General features: G+C 38.2%; 2 protein-coding genes across 4 annotated transcripts in view; one reads left to right on the plus strand and one right to left on the minus strand.

Moving 5' to 3' along the window:
* APPL1 (adaptor protein, phosphotyrosine interacting with PH domain and leucine zipper 1) overlaps window positions 1–10,309 on the minus strand; it is a 25,618-nt gene extending 15,309 nt beyond the window's left edge. The window contains exons 1-9 of one of the 2 annotated variants that reach the window (XM_085590576.1): window positions 10,151–10,269; window positions 8,543–8,713; window positions 5,925–6,023; window positions 5,347–5,406; window positions 4,555–4,626; window positions 3,697–3,784; window positions 2,107–2,148; window positions 1,262–1,320; window positions 669–815 (exon numbers count right to left, since the gene is read on the minus strand). In XM_085590576.1, the coding sequence (XP_085446702.1) occupies window positions 669–815; window positions 1,262–1,320; window positions 2,107–2,148; window positions 3,697–3,784; window positions 4,555–4,626; window positions 5,347–5,406; window positions 5,925–5,948 (492 nt within the window). In that variant the 5' untranslated portion in view covers window positions 5,949–6,023; window positions 8,543–8,713; window positions 10,151–10,269. Of the gene's footprint in view, window positions 1–668; window positions 816–1,261; window positions 1,321–2,106; window positions 2,149–3,696; window positions 3,785–4,554; window positions 4,627–5,346; window positions 5,407–5,924; window positions 6,024–8,542; window positions 8,714–10,150 lie in introns of both variants that reach the window. The other variant, XM_021532634.2, reaches the window with a different exon arrangement.
* On the plus strand, window positions 10,263–16,799 carry HESX1 (HESX homeobox 1). 2 transcript variants are annotated; one of them, XM_085590596.1, is made up of 6 exons: window positions 10,263–11,201; window positions 12,311–12,412; window positions 14,648–14,899; window positions 15,008–15,213; window positions 15,515–15,616; window positions 16,550–16,799. In XM_085590596.1, the coding sequence occupies exons 3-6, from the start codon at window positions 14,686–14,688 to the stop codon at window positions 16,646–16,648; spliced, it is 621 nt and encodes a 206-aa protein (XP_085446722.1). In that variant the 5' UTR covers window positions 10,263–11,201; window positions 12,311–12,412; window positions 14,648–14,685; the 3' UTR covers window positions 16,649–16,799. The 2 variants fall into 2 exon arrangements, with proteins under 2 accessions (XP_085446722.1, XP_021389937.1); XM_021534262.4 differs by having other exon boundaries at window positions 10,367–12,412.
* Window positions 16,800–23,224: the final 6,425 nt, after the last annotated feature.

Below are 23,224 nucleotides of genomic sequence, written 5' to 3' on the forward strand. Positions count from 1 at the left end.
CTTAATTAACTTACTTCCAAAAATACAAATTAAGTCTGTCCAAATAACTTTATCATAGTTCTAGTTTCTGTTGCACCCATCCTCAAGTAAACCAATCATGTACTTATTAATATTAAGCAAAACCAAAGCAGAAAGTTTTTTAGCATTCTGGCTCCTCCACAGTCTTGACTGAAAAGTTTTGTGGCTTTTGATGAGTATCTCATTTCAGGACAGCTGCCATAGCAATGAGTTTAACTGTCTCCATGTTATTTGCTGAGAAGCTTCACTTCTATGTGCACTTGCATGAAAGCTCTAATTAGTTCCTCCATTTCGTGGAATCAAGTGCCCAGCAGTGATAATCTAGGGACTGCATCAAATCCAACCATCTGGGTTTTGGGGAAAAATTAACCATTGTATTTGTCACCCAGACTTTGCTAGAAGACTCTGTGATGGCAGCGAGGGCATGTCATGAAGAGATTCCTGCAGTGAGTGGGCAATGACCAGGGCTAACTAATGGCACCATCAGGGCAGCAGCTGTGGCAGCTCAGAGAAGTGGATGAGTGGGTCTCTTTCTCCATTTCCTTCCTTGGACTGCAGAAGAGGGCTTGCAATGGATTTCAGTACATCAACCTTCATGAAGCACTTTTATTTCTTCTTTCAGACCTACAGCTTTCAGACTCTGAAATTACCTGAGCTTGCATGTATCCTAGCAAGGGTTCTAGCAGAGAAATTTTCTTTTTGTACTGAAGAGTATTTAATGCACAGAAATAATGCATCATAGTCTGATGCTGTTTTTTTCTTGAAGTATATACATCTTCTGTAACTTCAGCCTTGATCTGAAGAGACACAGACAAGGGGAGGAAAAAAAAGGAAAATTTGAGATTGGCATTGATCACATGCTTCTGGACAGCTTTATAGCCAGCATGGAAAAACCCACAGTCATGTTCTACCCTCTATCACCAGCTGCTGCATCATTTATTATTCTACTTCTCTAATTTAAACATGAGATATGTGAAAAACAAATACAGCATCATTTTCTACCTGGAAAGTGTGGTTATTTCTTCACAAAAACAAACTGACTATGATACCACAATATTATTGCTAAAGCACTGTCAGGACAGGCATGTATTGGAGAAACCTGCTTTTCTGTCTAGACTGCTAAAAGCTATCAATTGTCACAAAGAATTTGCCATACACTGTGTGCCATCATAAATATATACAAGATGAAAATTATTTCTAATCTTCTCTAAAAATCTTTATATTAAGATTTTGTTCTACAAACCTTTTCATTTTCCTTTCTTTTTGACAACCGACTGTATCTGGTAATGGCAGCATCATGATCTAAGCAATCAAGAGAGAATTTACGATCATTTTCACAAATTAATGACTTAATGAAACAGAGCAGAAAACCCTTTATATCACAGTGTTACAGAGACAGCTGAATGCAAAGTTCTGTCATTTTAACACCTTGAGGAATTGTTCTTGTCTGTTTATAATGACTTCACTGAAACAAATACTTGGGCTGAAGAAATGCATCTAACCAGATGCAAATGTTGCCAAATTGTTACAAAGTTCCCTAAACATCCACTATTTTTCAAAGAAGAACTGTCCATTAAGTTGAGAAACTTTACATTATGAAAACCTGTTTCTAACCTTTTTTGGTTCTAAAGCAATGAAACAATTTTCATTGAGAGAAGTAGAATCTTATTTAAATAATAAGTTCTCTACATGGATATATTAGAGGCAGCTAAAAAATAACTTCTGAAAATAGGGAAGAGAACTATGAAATTCATTTTAGGAAGGTAATTTTTCAAAATGATCCAATCCTGACTTTAAGAAGTGAACTAGCACCTTACTCTATTTGTAATTTTGGTGGCATAATCTTACATTATTTAATAATCATACATACACTTAAGGTTTTGTAAAAAACCCCTTTCAATTTGCCTTAATGCTTCAGTACACAGAGCAGAGATTTACAGAACCAGGGAAAGTTGAGTAACTATCACACAGAAAAATTAAATCTTAATTAGCTACTTTAAGCCTACAGGCTTAACTCCACTAGTTAAGGACAAATAGTAATCTACGATAATACTTGTAATATTGGTAAGATTAATACTTTACACTTACCATTGCTTGCAATTTGGAAAACTTCTTTTAGTGTTAATATCTCTAAAAAAAACCCAACATATCACAATTTAATTAAGTTGTTATTACGTATTACAGTTTCTCATGTAATGTTTCACTACTGAGCAATAGAAGGTAACAGCTTGTACCATACTACCAGCTACCAGCACAGGCACTACAAGGCCAGGCAAGTCTGCTCCTACCTGGAGCCTGAGGATCATTTCTGTGCTTACCAAAAAAAAAAAAAAATCTGAATTGTAATACTGTAAGGAGGAATTTCTTTTCAAAAATCTTTGAAAATCACCATCAATACAAATGTAGTTCCAGTCTGGGTTCTGGTTTGAGCTGGGGAAATGCAAGCATGGGAGATGGGCAGTATTAAAGCCCAAAACACACTGGGACTCCCAGCTAAAATCAGCCAAATTCCAGCTGGTTATTGCCTCTCTGTGCCAGGAACTGGAACCAGTACAATACCTTACACCTGTTCTGACCTTGCTGTGGTTTGTGTCATATTACAATACAAACCCGCAGAGAGCCATCATCAACTTTATGGTAAAGCAAGAACAAAAAAACTTTCCAGGAAGTGCCTATGAAGCCCACAAAGAAGTGTAGGGTCATTACACCGGCTGGTGGCGAAATCTTGCAGTGGGAAAATTTAATTAGTGACTATTGCCTCAGGGATGCCTCTTCAGTAACTACTAACAGGAGATTATTTCAGGTCCTGAGAAGCAATATCAGCCTTTGAATAGTCATGATTCCATGCTCAAAAAAAAAAAAAAACAAAAAAAAAAAAAAACCCAAACCATAATCTTTTCAATCCATAATTTTGCTGTGATCTATTACCAAGTAAGTATTTTCCAAGATTGATGAAGAGTTAGAAGGCCTATGAGAGACTTGTAATTTTTATATCAATTTAGACTTCAGATACTCATCTTAGATATACCCACTCTAGAATGTTCACAATAGGGATATTTAAGTTACATGGAGCTTAATTTTTATAATTTCTACCTAGAAGCCCATTTGCCACAGCAGTCTGTTCACTCCAGTATACAGAGTAAAACCTATCATCACCACACATATTAGATGTTACTTTAAACCAGGCACAAGATACAATTATTACAAAAATATGAAGCTGGGAGCACCTCATGTCTGCACATGAGAAGTCACCTGTACTACCAGCAGAGCTGAATAACCACATTACAAAATCTCAGTATAATAAGTACTACCTACAACTTTGGCCTTTTGAGCTTAGTCCGGCAAGTATACAGATGTCATGATCTGATATACAAACCTTTCCTGAAAATGCAAATTATCTGAAAATTATTTCCTTCCTAATATTTTTGATTAGCTGCTAACTGTTCATCTTGAATAGAAGATAAGTGCTTTGCTAATATAAGTAATATTTTTGTTACAGCAATAATAATGTTAAGTTCAACTGTAATACTCTAACGAATAGAAATAACTTACTTTGCTTTTTAAAAAAGGGGAGATGCATACAAGTAGTGTGTTCTATTTAGTGAAACAAGAGCTATGAAGATTAAATGCTATGTGTTTATTGTTGCTGCTGTTGAAAAAACAAGTCAAGTCCTCTACCTTTTAGATCCCTTTCTTTAAACTGGGTAATAGGAAACATCATTGCATCTGCAAGCTGAGTTGAAAGTACTGCATGGCAAGAGCTGAGCTGAAAAATACAAAAGAAGAAAATCTTAGGAAAGCAGTGCTGAGACCAAATCACAATAGGTGGATATCAATGTAACTCAAAGACAACATGTACAACTCAAGCACATTTTTCCATGTTCCCTTGTTTGCAGCTACTTTTTTTTAGGCTCCAAATCTCATCATCAGTTTTTTACAGAAAACTTTAGAGTTTAGTTGTTTCTGAACTTTTCCAAGCTACTCAATCTTGTCCAAAAACAGTCTCATCCATCCTGACTAATCCGTTTATTTCTCCAGTTTCTCTCCAGCTATGTCACAGCCCATCTTCCACAGCTCACCGAAGTAGAACAAAATGTGATCCTCCTCCTAAAATGCTGTTTAAGTGAGGAGAGGGATCACTACAAAAATCCTGATTCAGCTCTTAATGGTGCTCAGTTGTGTGTCCTGTGAGTCAGCATCTAAGAGAGACAGCAAGAGGGTCCTCTGTCACTCAGGTACCTGAAATCTGGCAATGCAAATGCCTCATGTACATAGTTGCTAACTGCCACTGTGTAATGGTTTTGGCTCTATCTAAAGTAGTTAAGCTATGTTTTTTTCAGCAATGTATCCTCATTTTGTTGAATTCCTTCTTTATCTTAAGGTTATGTAACTTTAAATAGATGTTGCAATATACAATTAATTGTTACCTTTTGACAAAGGAATGCCATTTCTGTACCTCCTGGCTTAAAAAAGGAGTAATTAAGGCAGTTCAAGTCTGTACATGACAGCATTAGCAAATCACATACAAGGACTTACCTCATCAATCACTTTTGCAAATTGCTGCAGCGTGGAAGTCATGACTTCATCATCTCCCCCGAGTGGAAAACGCTGAGAAGGTAAAAAGAATTATGTTGTTTGCAGTGTTTTGTGCCATTCACAAAACTGGATTAATCATCTCTATGAACATATCAGGTATTCCATTATTTTTAAATATTACACAGTTAAGATATACTGAAGCAGTTTACCTCGTTAGGTGGAAAAGGAGGATAGGGAGCAGCAGCCTCTTAAAAGAAGCAAATTTTTGTTTTAAACATTTTTAACCTCAGAAAATGGGACCCAGCAGCAAAGCTACAAACAAAAAAACCCTTCATAGTACAGGGGAAGAAAGTTATGGATTCCACAGTCTGTCCTTTCAGAGATGGAATTATGCTCACAGAGCAAATTATGGTTGTAATTTGGAGATTGCAATGCACTCTCTTCTCTTTGGGACTATTAATATTTAAGCACTTAAGGGTAAACAGGTTTATAAAGTAAAAACAAAACAGAATTACCCTAAGCAATTCTCTAAAAAACTAATCCAAAAGTAAAATATTTCAAAAGTTATTAATATTCTTCATGGTAAGAGGAACTTCATTCTGGTTTAGTTGGAAGAACTAAAATAAAGACAGTAGATTCTTTTGGCAACAATTTAAATCACCAACCACAGCATATCTGGATCAAACCTAAATACATTCTACACTGTGCTCTGGGACCTAAAATACTACAAAAATACACAGTATTTTGACCACAGTATCTGACCACACACAGACAACATGATTTATGCAGTACCTGTTTCTCATATTCCTTCAGAAGCTTTGAAGTCAGATGAGTTGCTGCACTTAATTCATTCTGATTAACAAAAAAGGGAAACATGAAAATCAATAAAAAGGCAAACAGGTAAAGTATATCTAAATTAAAAATACAGACATAAACTCAAATTTTCAGAAAATCATACAAAATAGATTCCGTTTCTGTCATAAAAACACGTTTCTGGAGTTATTTCTAGATGAGTGAAACATGAATATATTGTGGGTAAAAAATAACCTCCCACTTGATATATACGATTATATACACCAAGATAATTTTAATGTGTGCAACATTTTAGAAACACTTGGGAAATACATTAGAATTACTTAGAGAACAGAGAATATAATTTCACTTGTCATAAGAAATTCTATTGCAAAAAAGAATCTCAAGAATTTAGTCTTTACCACTATAACACAGAGAAAAGCTTTATTTCACTTCTTTGTTTACAGCATATGGAAGTTAAAGAAAAGCATACTGCTCATTATAATGTCAAAAAAGCCAGAAACATGAAATGTGGTTCCAAAGCTTTATAATGCATTCAAGAATTTCATTAACACTACCTGAGCATCATATATTCTGTGCATGGCTTGAAACAACTGGTTGATGTAATTGGATATTGCAGCAGCATCTTCTTCAAATACTCCCAGCAAAGAGCGGGTCTGTAACAATCAAACAGCCAAAACAGGATCATGACAAGTTAGAAGAATTTAAATATAATGTAATTTCAGACTTAAATAGCATTATTTCAGGTTTCATTACTGAAAATTCAATAAACCCTCCAATATTGTTTAAAGGAATGATACCTGCTGCATGCCAGAGAATCTTAGAGATACCCAAGCTCAGCCTTCCTCCTGTCAGCCTTTCTCCAGGTTAATACATTTTCAGAAAGGAAGGGGCCAAGGGAGATGGACAAGTGTTAAATGTTGAAACTTTGGACAGCTACTGGGTTCACTATGGTACATCCCTAAGAAGAAGGATTAAGATTACTGGTATTAAACAGCTTGCCAGGTATACACATTTCCTCTACAGAGAGATCCAAATAAAGGATATGTAATATGTGACTGTCTCATACTGTCCAACCTGAACACAGACAATTGCTGGTTGTGCTTGGACCTATAATTTACCTGTGGAATAACCATCAATTCTGTGATCAAAAGGTTGAGGAACTACACCAAACCAAAACAAACAATACAATCTGCATCTGATGGTCCTCAACATACATGTTTCTCACCACTGAAAGGGAGTGAAAAGATCTGTCCCTACCCCAGCTTGTCAGTCTGTCTGTTCTTTAGCTGGTGTCACCCACAAGCCTGATGACTCCTGTGTCCAACTGCACTGTGTGCATCACTGATGGTGCTTAACAACCTCCACCTCAAAAATCAACCTCTTTTATCACTGGCCACCTATTAAACCAAAACACTGATCTCCATCTGTCATCCCAACTATCCACTCAGCTTTCCACTCAGGTCACAGTGCATACCTCTCCCTTTTGGCCAAAGAATGTTGCCAGACTGTGTCAGAGTCCTTGCACAAGCCAGGGTGACTGACATCCCCTGCCCTCCCTTCCGCCCAAAGGACTGACTCGATAAGAAGGCAATCAGGTTGCTCAGGTGTAACTTGCCTGTAAGCTTAAATGAGATGCTGACTGCATGTTCTTGCATCCTGTTTGCACTTGGAAGCAAGGTTATTCCTCCTCACCATGAGGATTTTGAATGGCTTCCTTCCACCAAGACAAAACTCCCAAAGGGGGAAAAGCAGAAGATGTACCAGTAACTCTGCACAGGCCACACTGGCTTTTCTTAAAACTTTGCTTGGGATGTTTGGCTGTAGGAGCAGAGCTTGCAAGAGCCACAAAGGAAATATTTTGGCAATGTTTTAGCAAAAGGACCATGCTTTGTTTCTAGGATTACACTAAAATTTATGTCCAGGAAGAAAATTTAAATAATCATAAGCACATAATTGATTTTCCCCCCAAACTATGATTGTTAAACACTTGAAATTGGAAATTATATTTTTTAGTCTACTCTAGGCTGTCTTGAAATTACTGATATCTTTAGTCCATCTCCCCTTGAAGCATGAAGGCCTTTTTCAGCTATTTCTGATTTTTTGCTTTTAATGATAATCAAAGAGTACATATTAAACCCATATAAAGTATATTTATTTAACAATTCTTTTGACATAAGGTATTTTTATCTAAGTTGCATTATTAAATACCTGGCTGTATCACAACTACTGTCAAGCTATAGAACATCTAAAAGATATTTAAACACTAAAAAACATCATCAGCACAATAAATAGCTTTAATGATGGTTCTAATTTATAAAATAAGTGGAAAGAGGTGGAGAACTCAAATCTTTGCCAGGTGTGGCAACATATGTCATCCTAACAGCCTTGACTGCGCCATTAAGGTAGACATACACGAAAGAATGCAAAAGAAAAAATTACATGGTACTATAACCATTGAATTATATACTCATGACCTTTAAACCTGAACATAAATAAACCTAAGCTTGTAATTTTAAAGGAGTATTATGTAAGGTTTCTAGATTATGCTTACTCTTTAAAACTGAACATGGAAAAAAAAATTTTATGTTTTACTTTAAAAATGTCTGTTATTGATGCTCAACTGTTAAAACAATATCATATTATACTAATGGAAAGAAATTAATCTGAAACTGTAAATACGTTACAGCAGATCACTTGTATTTCTAGTAAAACTCTGCATCATTTGGCATTTTCTTTCAGTGTCTTTCAATCCGTGTTTGTGAGCAAGCAAGGAAAGGACCAGGAGAAGCTGCACGATGAAACCCCGCGTTAGAAGTCAGCTTTAAGCTGTCTGTGCCATCAGCTGGAGGGCACTGCAGGTGACAGGAGACAGAGCCTGTGCTACCAGTCTCTTGGCTTGTTTGTTGTGCAATGCTTCGGGAACGCAAATCAGTGTGAGCAGAAACTCTCCAAATACACACTGACTTCCTGTGTAATACATGTCCTAGGTTAATAAGTAAATTGCCCTGTTTTGCATAGCAAAGACTATGTAAACTTGGCGTTTGGTTTGGGCCTGACAAGCACAGTGGTTAGATTTTGGTCCTGTGACAACAGGAAATGAATGGGTTTGGACATTTTGAAAAGCCTTTCCCTCCCTCAGACACAGAATAAGTTTGATATGGCGTTTATATACCTACAGTCAGTGTCTGAAACAACAACTCCAGGCCATGGTGCAGCACTAAACAATCACCCAGGCTGATGGGCTTGGCAATATTCAGCATGAATGTATTCAAGTCATAGCAACTCCTCTAGAGAGGCTTCTGCTTTCTTCAAGCAACATTTGCTGCCATTTCCACCACGTTGACTTCAAAGTAACAGAAATTAACTAATGTAACAAATTAGTTAATGTAGCAATTAACTAATGTAACAGAAAATCACTGAGCGCTTACTAGAGAACCCGGCTCCCAGAATTCATCTGAAATATTAAATTGACTGAAATATGTAAATTTTCTACCTAAAACAAAAAACAATATTGACAAATCCAATTATTTAAGCATCTCAAACACAACGGGCTGAATTAGCCTTTGCTTGTCTGTATCACAACTAACCTCACATGGAAGATTCTAGAATTATAACTGCATTCCAATAAGTAACATTTTCTCATGTGCTTCCCAAATGTTCTCAGATGGTCCTAAATTCATGTTACATTTGACATTTCCTATAAATACGAATAGTTCTGACTTCCTCATACTAAGAAAAAACCTTCCAGAGATAATTTTTTAAAATCAGTATTATTATAAGACTTTCAAAATTTTTTCCTCTTCATGAGATGACAGCAGGTTTGGCCCCTGGACCAGAACCCAGATCTCATCTCACATTCAGCATTTGAGCTATCTGGGGCACTGTCCTTGGGAAATCAATGACTCCTTTTGTGCATGGACTTCTCCTGCCTTTTTAAAGTCATCCTTCCACTTGATAGAGAATTGTTAAAATAATTTTAACTTCAGGGACTAAAGTTCCCTTCTTAACAAGCGAAAGTTTCTCTTCCTGTGAGCAAGGAATTAAAACTACCAATGCATATGCTATTGCAATAAAGGACACCCTGCACACAACGTAAACCATGCACCACAACAAGGATCTTAATTCAAAAGGCTGCCATAAAAGAAAATACATTGCAAACTTTTTCCTACATCTAAGAAGCACAGTACAAGGACCTGCTGTTGCTGCTGCCAACAAGAGAAACCAGAGCCACTGAATAAAGCATTTCCTACTTTAGAAAGAAACTCCAGTGCTAGAGAGCATCGCTGACACAGATCAGGCAGCAGCTACGCAAGAGAAGAATCGGAGCAGGAGAGGCCTCCGGGCACCGTGCGCTTCCCACCGCCGCGACAGCCTCACCCAGAACCGCTTCTCACGCGGCTCCATTAAACCTTAACGCGCCTTAGCGAAAAACAACGAGGAAAGATCGTTTTGAGAAGGCGACACGGGTTTTGTGGGCACGAGGTGTCCGAAACGGAGCCTGGGAGCGAAGCGGGGGTGGGGATCGGAGCCCCGCTGCCGGCCAGAGGCGCCGCGGCCCCGCAGCCCCCGGCCCGCGGCTCTCCCGGGAGCTCAGCGGGCGCTCGCAGGACGCGGCCGCGGCGGAAAGCCCGAGCCGAGACCGCCGGAGCCCCGCGGGGCCGGGCGGCAGCTGGGGCGTCACCCGTCCTCCCGGCTCTCCCGGGGCCGGGAACAACACGGAGGCAGCGCTGGCCCGCCAGCAGGGCTGGCGCCGATACGGCCTGCGCTGGGCCCGTCTCACCTGCGGGCTGTCCTCCAGCGTCTCCTCGATGGGCAGTTTGTCGATGCCGGGCATGGCGGCGACCGCGCTGAGCGCCCGCGGCTGCGCTCCCCCCGCCAGCCCCGACCCGCCCCCGCCCCCGCGCGCCGGACGTCCCGCCCCCCGCGCGTCCCGCTTCCCCATTGGCCCGCCCAGCTACCCCGTTGGCCCGCCCGGCTTCCCCATTGGCTGGCGAGCCTGCCCGTTCGCGCGCAGGCGCGGGGTGAGGCGCTCGCGCTGCCCCTCAGGCCGCGGCTGTCGGGGCTCGCCTCCGCTGAGGTGGCTGCCGGGACTAAAGTCCTGCCTGCCGAGCAAAGCGTCCTCCCAGCCCTGTCTGTGCTCCGGGGGCTGCTGGCGTCTTCCCACAGACAGTTACCTGGAGGGCCGCTCCACAGCAAGGGAGCGCTGTTGGGTCCCTGCCGTTCTGGAGCATCTTTGGCACTCTTGCCATGTTGTCTGGAGCATCCCTTTTGGCAAGTCTCCTCTTATCCCCGCCATGTGGATGGGCCCCAAGTGGACGCCATCCACTTCTACTGTGCTTGCAGTGAGACGCCAAGAGGCCTTAAGCTGAGACAGGAGAGATTCTGATTAGATGTTAGAAAATAGTATCTCTGCTCTCTTAGACTGAATAGTTGTGGTGCCATAGGTTGGTGGCAAATTTTAAATGCATAAAACTACTGTGAGGGCTCACTGTAATCAAAACAGATCATTGGTTGGACTTGGGAACTGGTTCAGCTCTGAAATTACTTCGAATTGTAGAATCCTTAAGGTTAGAAAAGACCTGAGATCATTGAGTCCAACCATTAATCCAGGAGCCCGTGTTCACCACTAAACCACGTGCCTGTGCCACATCCTCACATCTGGACACTTCAGGAGTGGTGATTTTCAGTGCTACCCTGCCCATGGAGAAACTGTTCCCAATATCCAGTCTAAACATTTCCTGGCACAACTTAAGGCTGTTTCCTCTGGTCCCGTCCCTTCTTGGGCCTGGGAGAAAAGACTGATCCCTATCTGGCTACAACCTCCTTTTCAGGTAGTTTTAGAGAGCAAGACCTGGTAGACTTGATGATAGTTCTTATCTGGGGGGAGAAAAAAAAAAAAAAAAAAGGCTATTGCTGGTTTTGCCTTTTTGCCTTTTTGGGGCCAGGTGAATTGAGTGAAGACCAGATTAGAAAGCATATTAAGTATATTCATTCAGCAGAGCAAATGATCAATTATTGTGGTGCAGTCTTGCTATGAGACCATTCTTTATGTTGTATCAGGTTATGATTTACCATTAAAAGCAGATAAAGGACAGGACGGGTGTGTTAAATTGCAAACAAAGATTTTTGAGGTGGCTTTTGTTTGTTTGTTGGTTTGGGTTTTTTAGGGGGTGGTGGGTGGTTTTGGTTTTGGTTGTTTTTTTGTTTTGGTTTTTTTTGCTGTTGTGTTCTTTTGTTTTTCCCTGTAGGGAGTAGTAAAGAAATTTCCAATACTGTTCAGTCAATTAATTTACCAGCTCAGCTGGTGACTCACCTGACTGAAGCAAGTCACAGCACCTCTCCCTTTCCCTGTCAATAAGGGTAATAATTCAGTGTTATCTTACAAGGTGTTTAACAGACTAAGTCCTGTCATGGACATTAACATATCATGATGTATATATATTTGTGCTTTCTGGTTTTGAGACAGTTCATTTGTGACCAAGCTTTACAGCAGTCTTTACAGCAATAAGAAATTACTTTGTTTTGTACTGTAAGATCATTTTCCCAGTGGAATTCAGGAGGTAGTAACTTTAAGTGGGTTTGGTTTAGTACGCTTTGTGTATTTACAGCTGTGAGTGGCATCCAAAAGTTTTACTTGAGCTACAAATTTGACTGCAACAAATGTAAGAGTAATGAGTTGAAGAATCCCTCTGCATCCTCTAATTGTTGTTTTAGTGTTACACCGTTTTCAGCATTGTAGACCTTTTGTTAGTGTGAGTGGGGTTTTTTATTGTTTGGGCTTTTTGATTTGTGGAGTTGGGTTTTTTGTTTGGTTTGGGGATTTTTTTTGGCAGTTGTTGGTTTTTGATTGTTATATTTTGTTGTTGTTGTTTTTTCTGCAAAATATCTTCTAAGAAGCCTTAAAAATATGGAGAATTAACACTTGGCACTTTGTCAACAGAGAGAAGAGCAGTGAACATGTCTTCAGAGGATTCCAGAGGTGTGCCATTATGGAGAGAACATTTTGCCTCTGCTGGAGGGTGAAAATAGCTCTGTGGATAAGGTAGGTTTTATTTGCAATGTTTCCCACTTTTTAACACACTTTCTTATACTTTTGCTAGTGGCAACCTTGGATTAACCTTGAATTTACCTGCATTCACTTAATCTTCCTGTGTCAAAGTAGCTTTTACTTCAAGAAATAGCTAACTGCTTTGTTCTGTGAAAATTCGTGTACTGTTTTGAGGTATTCTTGCTTTAAAAAAACTTGGTAATTCTGAAGTTGGCTTTGAATATAATACTTGTTATTCATGTTAAAAATGTATTTGAAAAAGAGCTTTATGCAGCATGACTTCTGAGGTGGTGAAATACTGGGTAAAGAGGTTGTGGGAAAGGTGAGGTGAAAAGTGAATTTTTGGAGTGTGATAAGTAATCAAGAAAGATAATATATACCATTTATACCCTTTTAAAAATCTGAAAATGTTGCCCAAGCTCTAGGGAAAGGTGACCCAGCAGTGCAGTAGCAGTGGTGAGAAGAGCAAAAAGCAGCAAGAGTAAGAACTGGGCCTTCAGACCAAAACCCCAAGAGCACTGGTGTGGTTTCCTCAGCTGGAGTAAACAGCTGGTGGAGGCTTCCCATCTCTGGAGAACGAGAGCTCCTTCTCCTAAAGAGATGAACTCCACTGTCCCTGGGCGAAAAACAGTGGTGCAGAGTCTGAAAGGGAGATTAGTTTCCTGCCTCATCAAGTATGTGATGCTGTAAGAGGATTGGATTTGCATATCCAAAGGAGCAGTGCGTTTTCCTATTATTGATTACTTAGGATTCCCAACTTAATGTTTGCTGTGTTGCTCTAATTACCCCTACCAAGGTATTTAGTTAAAGTCTATAGGTAATTTCAAATGGGTTGCAAGGTAGTATTGGTCAATACTAATGGGCCAAACAATGAAATACAGTTTCCAAGAGAAGGCTTAAGGTCCATAAATGGTGACTGGAGCTCATCTTGCAAGTGAAGATTGCAGGCGGATGCATGCTGCTTCAAGATCCATTGATATGTGTGAGAAGTGTCCTTGGTAAGATCACTTCTGGAGTTGTCACTCTTTTAATAGTTCAGTTTGACAACAATCTTCCTGCACAACACAAAGTCAGGCCAGAAGGTGGGGTTACTTTTCCTCCCAAAATAAAAATATTGTTTTCATTTTTGCCTGTTACTTTTGGACAAATCTTGATTTTATAGTGTCTCTACAGAAATTCCTCCTTTTCTTGTCCTGAACCAAAAGCTGGTTTTGAGCATGTGATGTAAACTGCTGTGTGACTGACAGCTGAGCTTGAATATAAAAATGTTATAGTCTGTATTTTATTATAATGGATGAAATCAGAATTCTGTCAGATTTCATTGCAAAGACTTTATCTCCTTTCTTCCCATTACTCATAATTGTTTTTATGATTTTAAGTGTTGGCTCCGTACGATTTAAATATGCTTCTGTTTGCTATAAACCTACAAGAAGGGAGAGACATCGATGAGAAAAAGCATGCTTCTAAACCTGTAAATTTGAGTGTACTACTTCTATTACTTGAAACTTTGCCTTTATGTAGTGAAGAATTATCAGGAAATTTCACATCTGCTATGTTTCAAAAAGGCTGCAACAAAGTTATTTTAATAAGAAAAATGAATGCATGAATTATTTAAAATAGTTGGTGCAACTGTTCCTATTAACTAATCCAGGCACTTGGAAGGCAATTACACTGAGCTTTGACAACACTGCCAACCCACTGCACAGTGCCTTATGCCAAAAGCTATTGTTGTTTTATTGACCACGTTCACCATTACATATGCATATGAAAAAACAGAGGCATTTTCATCGGGATTACCCTAATAGCATTAAGAGATTATTTTTTAAATTTCCTTGGAAGGAAATTCACTTAAATAAGATTACTTATTACTTGACTGGTTTCCTATCATGCTTCTATGCTTAGGTAAGTGGAGTCCATTAGAGTATAAAGTTTTTTAAAAAACTGATTTTATACATTAATGATTTCAAATAAAAGAGAAGTACTATATTTGTGCACAGCTTCTTTTGAGAAAGTGAAGTCGATGCTCTGGTTAGGAGAGATAACACTCTTTGTCCCCCTTGGTGGCCCCCCTAGTGTCACCATTAGTTGCTAATTACTTGCAAACAAATAAACAATTAACTCCTCGTGCCTCTTGGTGGGAGAGTTTTCATTGACATGCTAAAACTTTCTAATAAAAGATTTTAATTAATGACGTTACAAATCCAACCCCCTTGTCAACATGGCTATAAGGAGGACTTGTGGAGAAATGCAAGTACAGTACTCCTGCTATGCTGGCTGAGGGCGAAGGCATGGCCGGTCCCTCGCTGTGTGCTGCCACCACGGCGGCCTCTCCGGACCTGCACAAGGTGCCCGGATTGGGAGAGAGTAAAACCACACACTGCTCCTTTTCAATCGAGAGTATATTGGGACTGGAGCAGAAAAAAGATGGCATTCCAGCTGGGAAACCTCACAGACCCTGGATGGATGCATGCACCAGCTTGGGTAAGTCAGTCTGTTTTGTAACCCCTTAAGCTTTTACCCTTCAAAAATACTGGCATGTTTCTACTACAGACCAGTAAATTGAAGCTCTCCTTTTCTTGTTCTTTCTAGTTTTAGGTGATGACAGTAATCCTCATCTGCAAATCCCTGTTGTTTGCTATGAAAATCCATTATTTCATGCTAGAAGGGATCCAGTGCAAGAGGAAAACGTTTTGAAATGTGAAAAATATTTTTCAGTTACTGAAAGGCTGTCTTTCAAACGAGAATTGAGCTGGTACAGGGGTAGAAGACCAAGAACTGCATTCACCAGAAACCAGGTAGGGCTTTTCTTAGCATTTAACAAATGAGGAACAATGTAGTTTAGTAAAATGTTGGAAGAAACCTCTAACAGCTGATCAGTGTGATGTACCTCTACAGAGAGAAATGTAATCAGGAACTAGTGTAAATTAACAGGAATGTTGCTAATTTCAGCAGATCTGTGTTTATGCCTGGAATCAGAATTGTGCAAACACTGATCAGACCTCTCCTGTTGAGAAAACTAAGCTGTTATTTTGTTTTATGTATTACTCCTATGAACATAGTATTAACTATTCAACAAGTGTATTTTAATCTCCTCAGATTGAAGTCTTGGAAAATGTTTTTCAAATGAACTCCTACCCTGGCATTGATATTAGAGAAGAATTAGCTCGCAAATTAGATTTAGATGAAGACAGGATCCAGGTAATTAAATATATATTTGAACTTTCCTGTAATTCCAGCTATATGTACTCTCTGTACTACTATATGTAAGTAGTTTGACAGCAGTAATGAGAATGTTAATAATCTCAATTTAAACCAATATAACATGAAACATGCCTTCAATGATTTGAGAAATGGAAACCTTTGAATTCCTTCTGAGATCTAAAGCCTTCCATAGCACTGATGAGGTATTCATCACTATAATATTTCCACAATATCTGCTCTGTTATTCTCTAGTTATTATGTGCAGAACTTGATAATTTCCTTTAAATAATTTTTATGTTTTGCTTGTTACCATATTTGAAAAATAAATTTGAAATGGGTATGGACATAATTTGTGAGACTGCCAGCAGAGCATAGATGTGTTAAACCAGTGCTTGAACCTATGTCCTTACCTGGCCAAAAGCAAAACCTATTCAGGGATGTTAATTATTGATTTCCAGGTAATTCAATGTGGTAAGAAGCATGCTGTATACGTTAGAATTTGGGCTTCACTCTGTTGTTTATCAGGCTTTTGTTGCAAATATTATATTGGGATTGATGAGAAACTTGATGCTGCAAATCGTTAAGCAGCTGAAGAAATAGCACCATAAGACATGTGTGAATTCCAGATGTTCAGGATCTTCCAGGATCTGATTCGGTCACTGAATTTAATACCAGGTTTTTTATTAATTACAGTGAAGCTGATCTCACTTTCCAGTTAACCTGGGGATATTATTTTCTTTGTCTGTGGTGATAAAATTACAGGTAGCAGATGACATGCTGTCATCTGTAGATTTTAAATTTATATTGAACTTGCAAACTGCTGTTGTCACACAAAATATTGTCATACTGTGTGAATAATTTTAAGTTTCAAATATTACTCTGCTTCCACTGTTGTGTTTCTGAAAAGCATCCCTTCTCTTTCCATTTTAGATCTGGTTTCAGAACCGCCGTGCAAAGCTGAAAAGATCACACAGAGAATCTCAGTTTCTAATGGTGAAAAATACTTTCACCTCCAGCCTGCTGGAGTAGAAGGAAGGATGGCTTGCTGTTACAGTACTGCTACAGAAAATGAAGAATTATTCATAACCTGTATGAAGTAATGATATAGTAATTATGATTTTATGACCAGATATGAAAGTTTATTATAATTTTCATTCAAATAAACTGTAAATACTTGAAATATTATTCTAATCTAGTTTTTGTGGAAAAAGTGAACTTCTATATATATATATATTTGAGTAAGTATTTTCAGAGATGTTGAGATATTTTTGCTGTTTAAAACAGTGCAAACCCTAGGTTGCTAAGAATTTCAGCTACTATGAATTACAGCAAATGACTTGACAAGCTTTATGGTTTTAGAAGTCTGTTTCAAGTCTGAAATAAACTGTATGCAAAATAGATTTTGCATAAAATCTGAAATCAGTTTGTTGCATTGCAGTTTAAATAGTTTATTTATAAAGAATACTATAGTTTTCATAAAGAAGATAATTTTTACAAAAAAGTGTCTCCAATGGAAGGACTAATATTCAACTGACTTAAGTTTTAACAATTGCTCAGTTAAAAGAAGCTGACAATTATAATCTTTTTATGTAATTTTAATTAATTTGGGTTATTTGCCGATTTAATTCTCTAACTTGGTTATCTCTTCTCTTGTCAGTATAACTGTTCCAGTTATGGAAGTTGCCCTATTATCTTTTAATGACAGAATGTAGCATTTCATGGGATCAGACCAGTGGGGCCAGACCAGATATCCAGATCATTGCCATTAATTTTAGGATGTTGAATTCATTTTTATCAAACAGTACATGAAAGTTAATTATCCTCATATTTGATATTGAACTTGAAGTCAAGGAGAACCATATATGAAAAAAGAAAAAACAAAACAACAACCTTGAGTCTTTCTTCGTGGGCACAATGTAGGGAAATATTTTAAGTACAGGTTTGAGCTGCTCTTTGTTCAGCAGAGCTCTAAGCACTTGCCTCATGTGCTGGTGACCTTCAGTGAGACTCCAGGCTGTGTTTCTTGCCAGACATAAATTCTACATTATCTCACAGAGTATTGCTCTTCCTTCTTCATGCTTGTATCCATAACTGTTGTCCAATAGGATGAAAGGCAAGTTGATAAAATAGGATGATAGAAAAAATCATTTTATGTAGTCTCATACTAGGAAAAGCTAAAGGGAGGGATGATCTGACAGTCCTTACTTAGTATTTTGAATTGTAGTTTGAGCTACTACAAGAGATTAAATAAAAAACATTTATATTACTTTAGAACTGGGTGACAGATATTGGCCCTCTGTGTTTTTATCTTCATTGGCTCATTGCCTTCACTTTTATGCAGAATCCTAAAAATCTTGAATTGTTTGGCCTTGCTCCTGGAAATCTTATTTTAATATTGAAACTTTTTTTTTTGTGCTTTATTTGATTTGGGAAATAGCATTCCTAACTGAATTCTGTTGTATCCTGCATTCCAAAATACTTAAGAGAACCACAAGTAAAGCAATTTAAATTGAGCCAGATCCATTAGGAAAAGTTTTTATTGAAATCTCCATTCAGATACCTGCCTGATCTGGTAAAGGCAAAGACAATATTGGGAATGCATTCTTTTATTTTGTTTTTCTTCACACCTCAAAACGTATATTGCCCATAGCTTAACCTTATTGCAGGTAATCTGAAACTATTGTCTACTTTGCTTCTGGAAACAAAGTTTCCAGCAGCAACAGATTAGACTAATCTGTACAGATTGATTGCTTAAGAACCTTACTCTATTATCTGGCAAATACCTAAATACACCTAAAGTCTGCTATAATGGAACTTGTCTCAAGTGACGGAAGTCTGACAAAGCAATTTAAGAGAAGCAGTAGAGTAGTAGCAGAATAATAATAGCACCAGCCCTGGTATCCTGCTCTCCATTAGCAAATGTTACCAGCAGGATCTTTAGTGTGAGGTACTAGGAGTGTCCCACACAGTGCTAAGGGGGAAAGAATTTAAAAGCAGAGTTACATTATTTCCTTGATTTGGCTTAGCTTGTTTTTCCCATAGTAAAGGGATCAGCAAGTCAAAAAAGAGCCTCTCACTTTAGATTAAATCTACTTTGGCCAGCTTGGGTTTAAATTGTGCCCATCACTTTCTCAAATACAGCTGGATTTTTTTCCACCTTGGAAAGTATTAGTCTGGACTTGGCAGGGTCTTTTTCTTGTCGTGGCAGTATGCAGGGCTCCCCTGGCAATGTGTGTGACAGTTGTTTCCTGAGCAGGAGCAGCAGTGGGGGAGGCTGTCAGCAGAGGCCACCCTGGCTGCTGGAATTCAGCCCTGCTCCAGTTTTGCATGCTTTGCCCTGCTGTGTTTCTGTTTGTCTCTCTGCCCTTCAGAACATGGAAAATCTCATTCTTTTTTGTTCTAGTTCTGGCTTAAGCTCATGAAGCCACAGCCTTTGCTTCCAGCCATGTTGCCTTGCTTTGGCTCCAGTGATCATTTGACCCTTGTGATAAGCTGATACATTAACTATGATGGTGAAAAACTGTTCTAGCAAAGCAACCTCTCACTCAAGCTGTCGTGTCAACAGCCATGAGTACAATTTAGGCTCTGTCAGGTTGGTACTGGGCCTCTGCCTCTGACTGTAGTGGGGCCTAAATATTCTAGTAGAGTTTTTCTGAGATTGGTCCAGTACCTGTGATCCTAACTGGGATGCTGGGCTGCATAGTAATTTGTTTTAAATTGATGTTCTTCTCTTAATTACTGTCTCCATATTAAATTTTTTCTAACTACAAATTTCAGCAAAGCCCAGTGTTGTCCAAAAAAGCTGAGCTATGCCTATGGTCTAAAAGCAAATTCATAGTAATTTTTACCAAAGAGCCAATGTTCCCAAAGTTCTGTTGTGATGTTGCTTGAAGCATACATAAAAGCATAGTTTAAAGCTTCAATGTAGCATTGAAACCTGGTTTGAAACAGCAATGATTAAATTGTCATTTAACACTTTTAATTTGCAATTATTTAGTTTGTCAAGTCTTTGCTTACAGCACAACTAGCCAGCACACCAGCAAACTACAAGCAATGATTTTTTTCTGGTTTGTGTGGATGCAACTACATTTTTCTACTTGTTAAAAGTTTTGTATTGGAAATAGTTCTGAAAAGATGAAACTTGTGAGTTCTATAGTTGTATGTAAGAAGATTAACATGGTGCTCAAAGTGTTAGTAGAAGAAAATGTGACTTTAAAAATAATCCAGCATTTTTTATGTGACTGGATTTTAACAGAAGCCTTGTATAAAAGCAGTGTAAAATAATTTGCAAATGCCTTCAGTTTATCTAACATGAAAATAATTTTATCTTAAACAACTGAGATCAGCTCTCACATTTAGCTAACAAGCATAAAATCAAAGCTTCCTAGCAACTGGTTGTAAAACAACTCTTTTATTCCTTAGATTGATTTAATTTCCATATTAATTGTTAGATTGATGATCTTTATCCCTTTATTTTAAAGGACTTACATAATTGGATGGGAAATATAAGGTATTTTATTTTTAAAAATACTTTGGAGCTATAGTGATTGATCTGAATTATTATTTCATGTCCTGTTATTTGTTTAATGGATTAATCTTGAATCAAAATCACATTCTGTTATTTTATATGAGTTATTTATAATATATATCTATTTGATAATGAAAAAGTAGAAAAACAAAGTAGAATAATCATATGAGAAGAAGCTGAGGCTGTTCAACCTCTTGGGGGGCATAAGGATCCCACCTGATTGCTTCCAAAAGGGAGCTCTTGTGGTCACAGTGGGCAAACATGGCTGTTGGTGAGGGAGAGGAATCCAGGGCTGCTGAACAGCCTTCAGTTCTAGATTCCTTTGGGGGGGAATAGTGCCTGGGCTTGTGTGACATGAGGGGAAAGGGCTACACAGAAAATATAGAAACCAGTCTGTCATTTTGAGCACCCAAAGTTGATACTGGTGGCCAGCAGCATTTTCAGGAGAATCCCAGGAAAGTGAAGTGTTGCCTTGCATGGCCCAGTGTTACCACTGAAATTTTGCTTTCCTAGATTAACTAGCAAATTGGAAAATTAATAATGTACTTGTTGAGGTTAAATTGTATTTCTTTTAATACCTGTGGTTTTTTTTTTTTTGCAGGACACTTTTTTAAGCAAGGAGAAAATAACATGATCAAAACTACATAGGGATATATGGGCTTTCATGTAGCTGGGTGTGATTGCCAATGACTTTCATACACCTGGGTATGTTTTATATTTGATCACATGGATGTGCTGTGGGGCTGGTATTAGAGTGGCAGAATAAGTACTGCATTGCTTGTGCTTTAAAAATAAAAGGAAAAAAGAGCACAAAAAAAGCAGTGAAAGGATAGATTTTGCAAGTGTGTTTTGATCAATGTTGTGTGTCAGTGGGTGTGAAGCCCAGCATCTTGAGCAGAGTATGTTGTGGAATCACACAGGTGCAAGTTGTGCTTTTGATATTAAATTTCAAACAGGGTCATCTGGCTGGGGATGTTGTAAGAATGTGTATGTGTGACCAGTAAAATTGATACAACACCTAGACTGAAAGAGTAGTCAGTATTCCTTCTTTCTGCATTTATGCTTGAGGATTCTTTTCTCTGAGCTCCTAAGCCAGGTTTTCCTCTGACACTAGGATGGCCTGAGAACACTCTTTTCCTTAATCTTGTGCAATTTGGAGGTAAAAGGACAGAAATAGGCAGGTGGTATAAGATAGTCCCCTTCATTAAAAATTATCTATGTCATTAGTCTTGTTATTAATCACTATGAAATTTTGGGACTTTGCAATTTTTAAATTGCAAACTCGTTTCTCAAAAACATTTCAAACTCGTTATCTCATTGTGACCTTTAAAGTAAATCCACAACCTTGCATCAACTCAATTATTGTACTTTCTTTTTCTGTGATCCTTTCTTGCTCTCTTAGAACTGAGTTTTTATTTTACCATTCCATGACATTTTACTACTCTAAGGTTTTAAGTGCCGCAATTCCTAGATTCTGGGGAATTCTCTTGTCTGTATGACCAAATTATGTTTTATAAAATAAAAAAAATGTATTTTATTGATAGATTTCATACTTTTAATCTTTAGAGTTTTATTGTATGGATCATAGTAGTACTAGAAAATATCTTAGGATTCAGTTTCTATGAATGATGCCATATTAAGAAAATTAAGAAGACAGCAGATAAACTATTCTGCATTAAAAATTGCTGTCTGTTTATTTGGCTTTTCCATATAAAGACAGGCTTTAAAGTCAAAAATTTTGAAACGGTTTTAGTTTGTATTTGAACTGCCTAGAAAAGTGCTGGGCTGCTTCTGTCCTCTAGAGGCTGGATTTAGTAATGACAGCCCCACGTGTTGTGGGGATTTAATTCGCCCTCTGCAGCGGGGCCCTGGGCACGGGATGCCCGCAGGGGATTGACTGATCCTTCCAATTACACTGTATTTGTGACCGAATTTATGTTCTGCACACGTACAAGGCCTGATTTTACAAAGCTCTGAGTGCTCAGTATTGAACAGAACTTAGTGATGGGTGGGTGCTTAATATTTTTGATACTCTGAACAGCCAACCTTTTAAAATCTTGCCTTTAAATGAATTTCAGCTGCTGCTGTGACTCTGTGTCTGTAAGACTGCCCAGCATTGTCAGTGTATGGTAGGAGAATATTTTCCCATTCCAGAGAGGAATTCTCAGGAAGAATTTCTCCACAGAAAGGGTTGTTAAACATCGGGACAGGCTGCCCAGGGTGATGCTGGAATTGCCATCCCTGGACATGCTCAAAAAAACACTGGATTGAGTGCAATGGTCTGCTTCAGAGTGGTCCAAGGTTGGACTCGGTCTTAGGAGTCTTTTCTAAGCTAAATGATTCTGTGAAAGCTTTTGACAACTTATCCTGAAGTTCTAGAATAACTCCACTCATGGTGTAAAACTTAGAATGACTTCTTGTACAATATCTACTAATATAATTCTGTGATAATAAATACAGTGTTGTCAATGCAAATATTTGCTAGGCAAAAAACTTATTGCCACCAGATTTTCAGTTTTCATTGTTTCAACACATTAGAAGGATAAGAAATTACTTTGTGATGTTTAAATACTGTGCACTTCTTAATCAATCTTATTGCTTTTCAAAGCATTCAGCCAAAGCAAAATATAAAAAAAAATGATAGTATCCATCTGTCATGAATCAAATATTTATAGGATTCTCTAACTTCAGGGCAGCATCTCATTGTGTGCTATGGGATGTGGCTATCTGACAATATTCCTGTAGTTTGCTCTAATTCATTTTGGCAGAGAAAGGAAGTCAGAGGGAAGCATTCTCAGGAGGCATCTGCACTGCCCTTAGAATGCTGAGACTTCTGTAAAATTTAAATTGGTTACATGGAAAATCTTTTCTTGGGGATGTTTTTGTTTAAAAATCTGATCCAGTTTTTTCCTTCTTTCCTCTGTAAACATACAATCCTGGGCAGTTAGTTTTATCACAATTTATGGGTTAGGAGGACTGATGGTTGCTAGTATTATAATCTAATTAGAAAGAAATAATATTAATCTATTGTAGTTTACCATATGAATAGGCTTTAATTTTCCATGCAGTTTTAACAA

The sequence above is a fragment of the Lonchura striata genome, chromosome 12 (assembly GCF_050655825.1).
Source record: "Lonchura striata isolate lonStrDom1 chromosome 12, ASM5065582v1, whole genome shotgun sequence".
In the NCBI taxonomy this organism is placed as follows: Eukaryota; Metazoa; Chordata; class Aves; order Passeriformes; family Estrildidae; genus Lonchura; species Lonchura striata.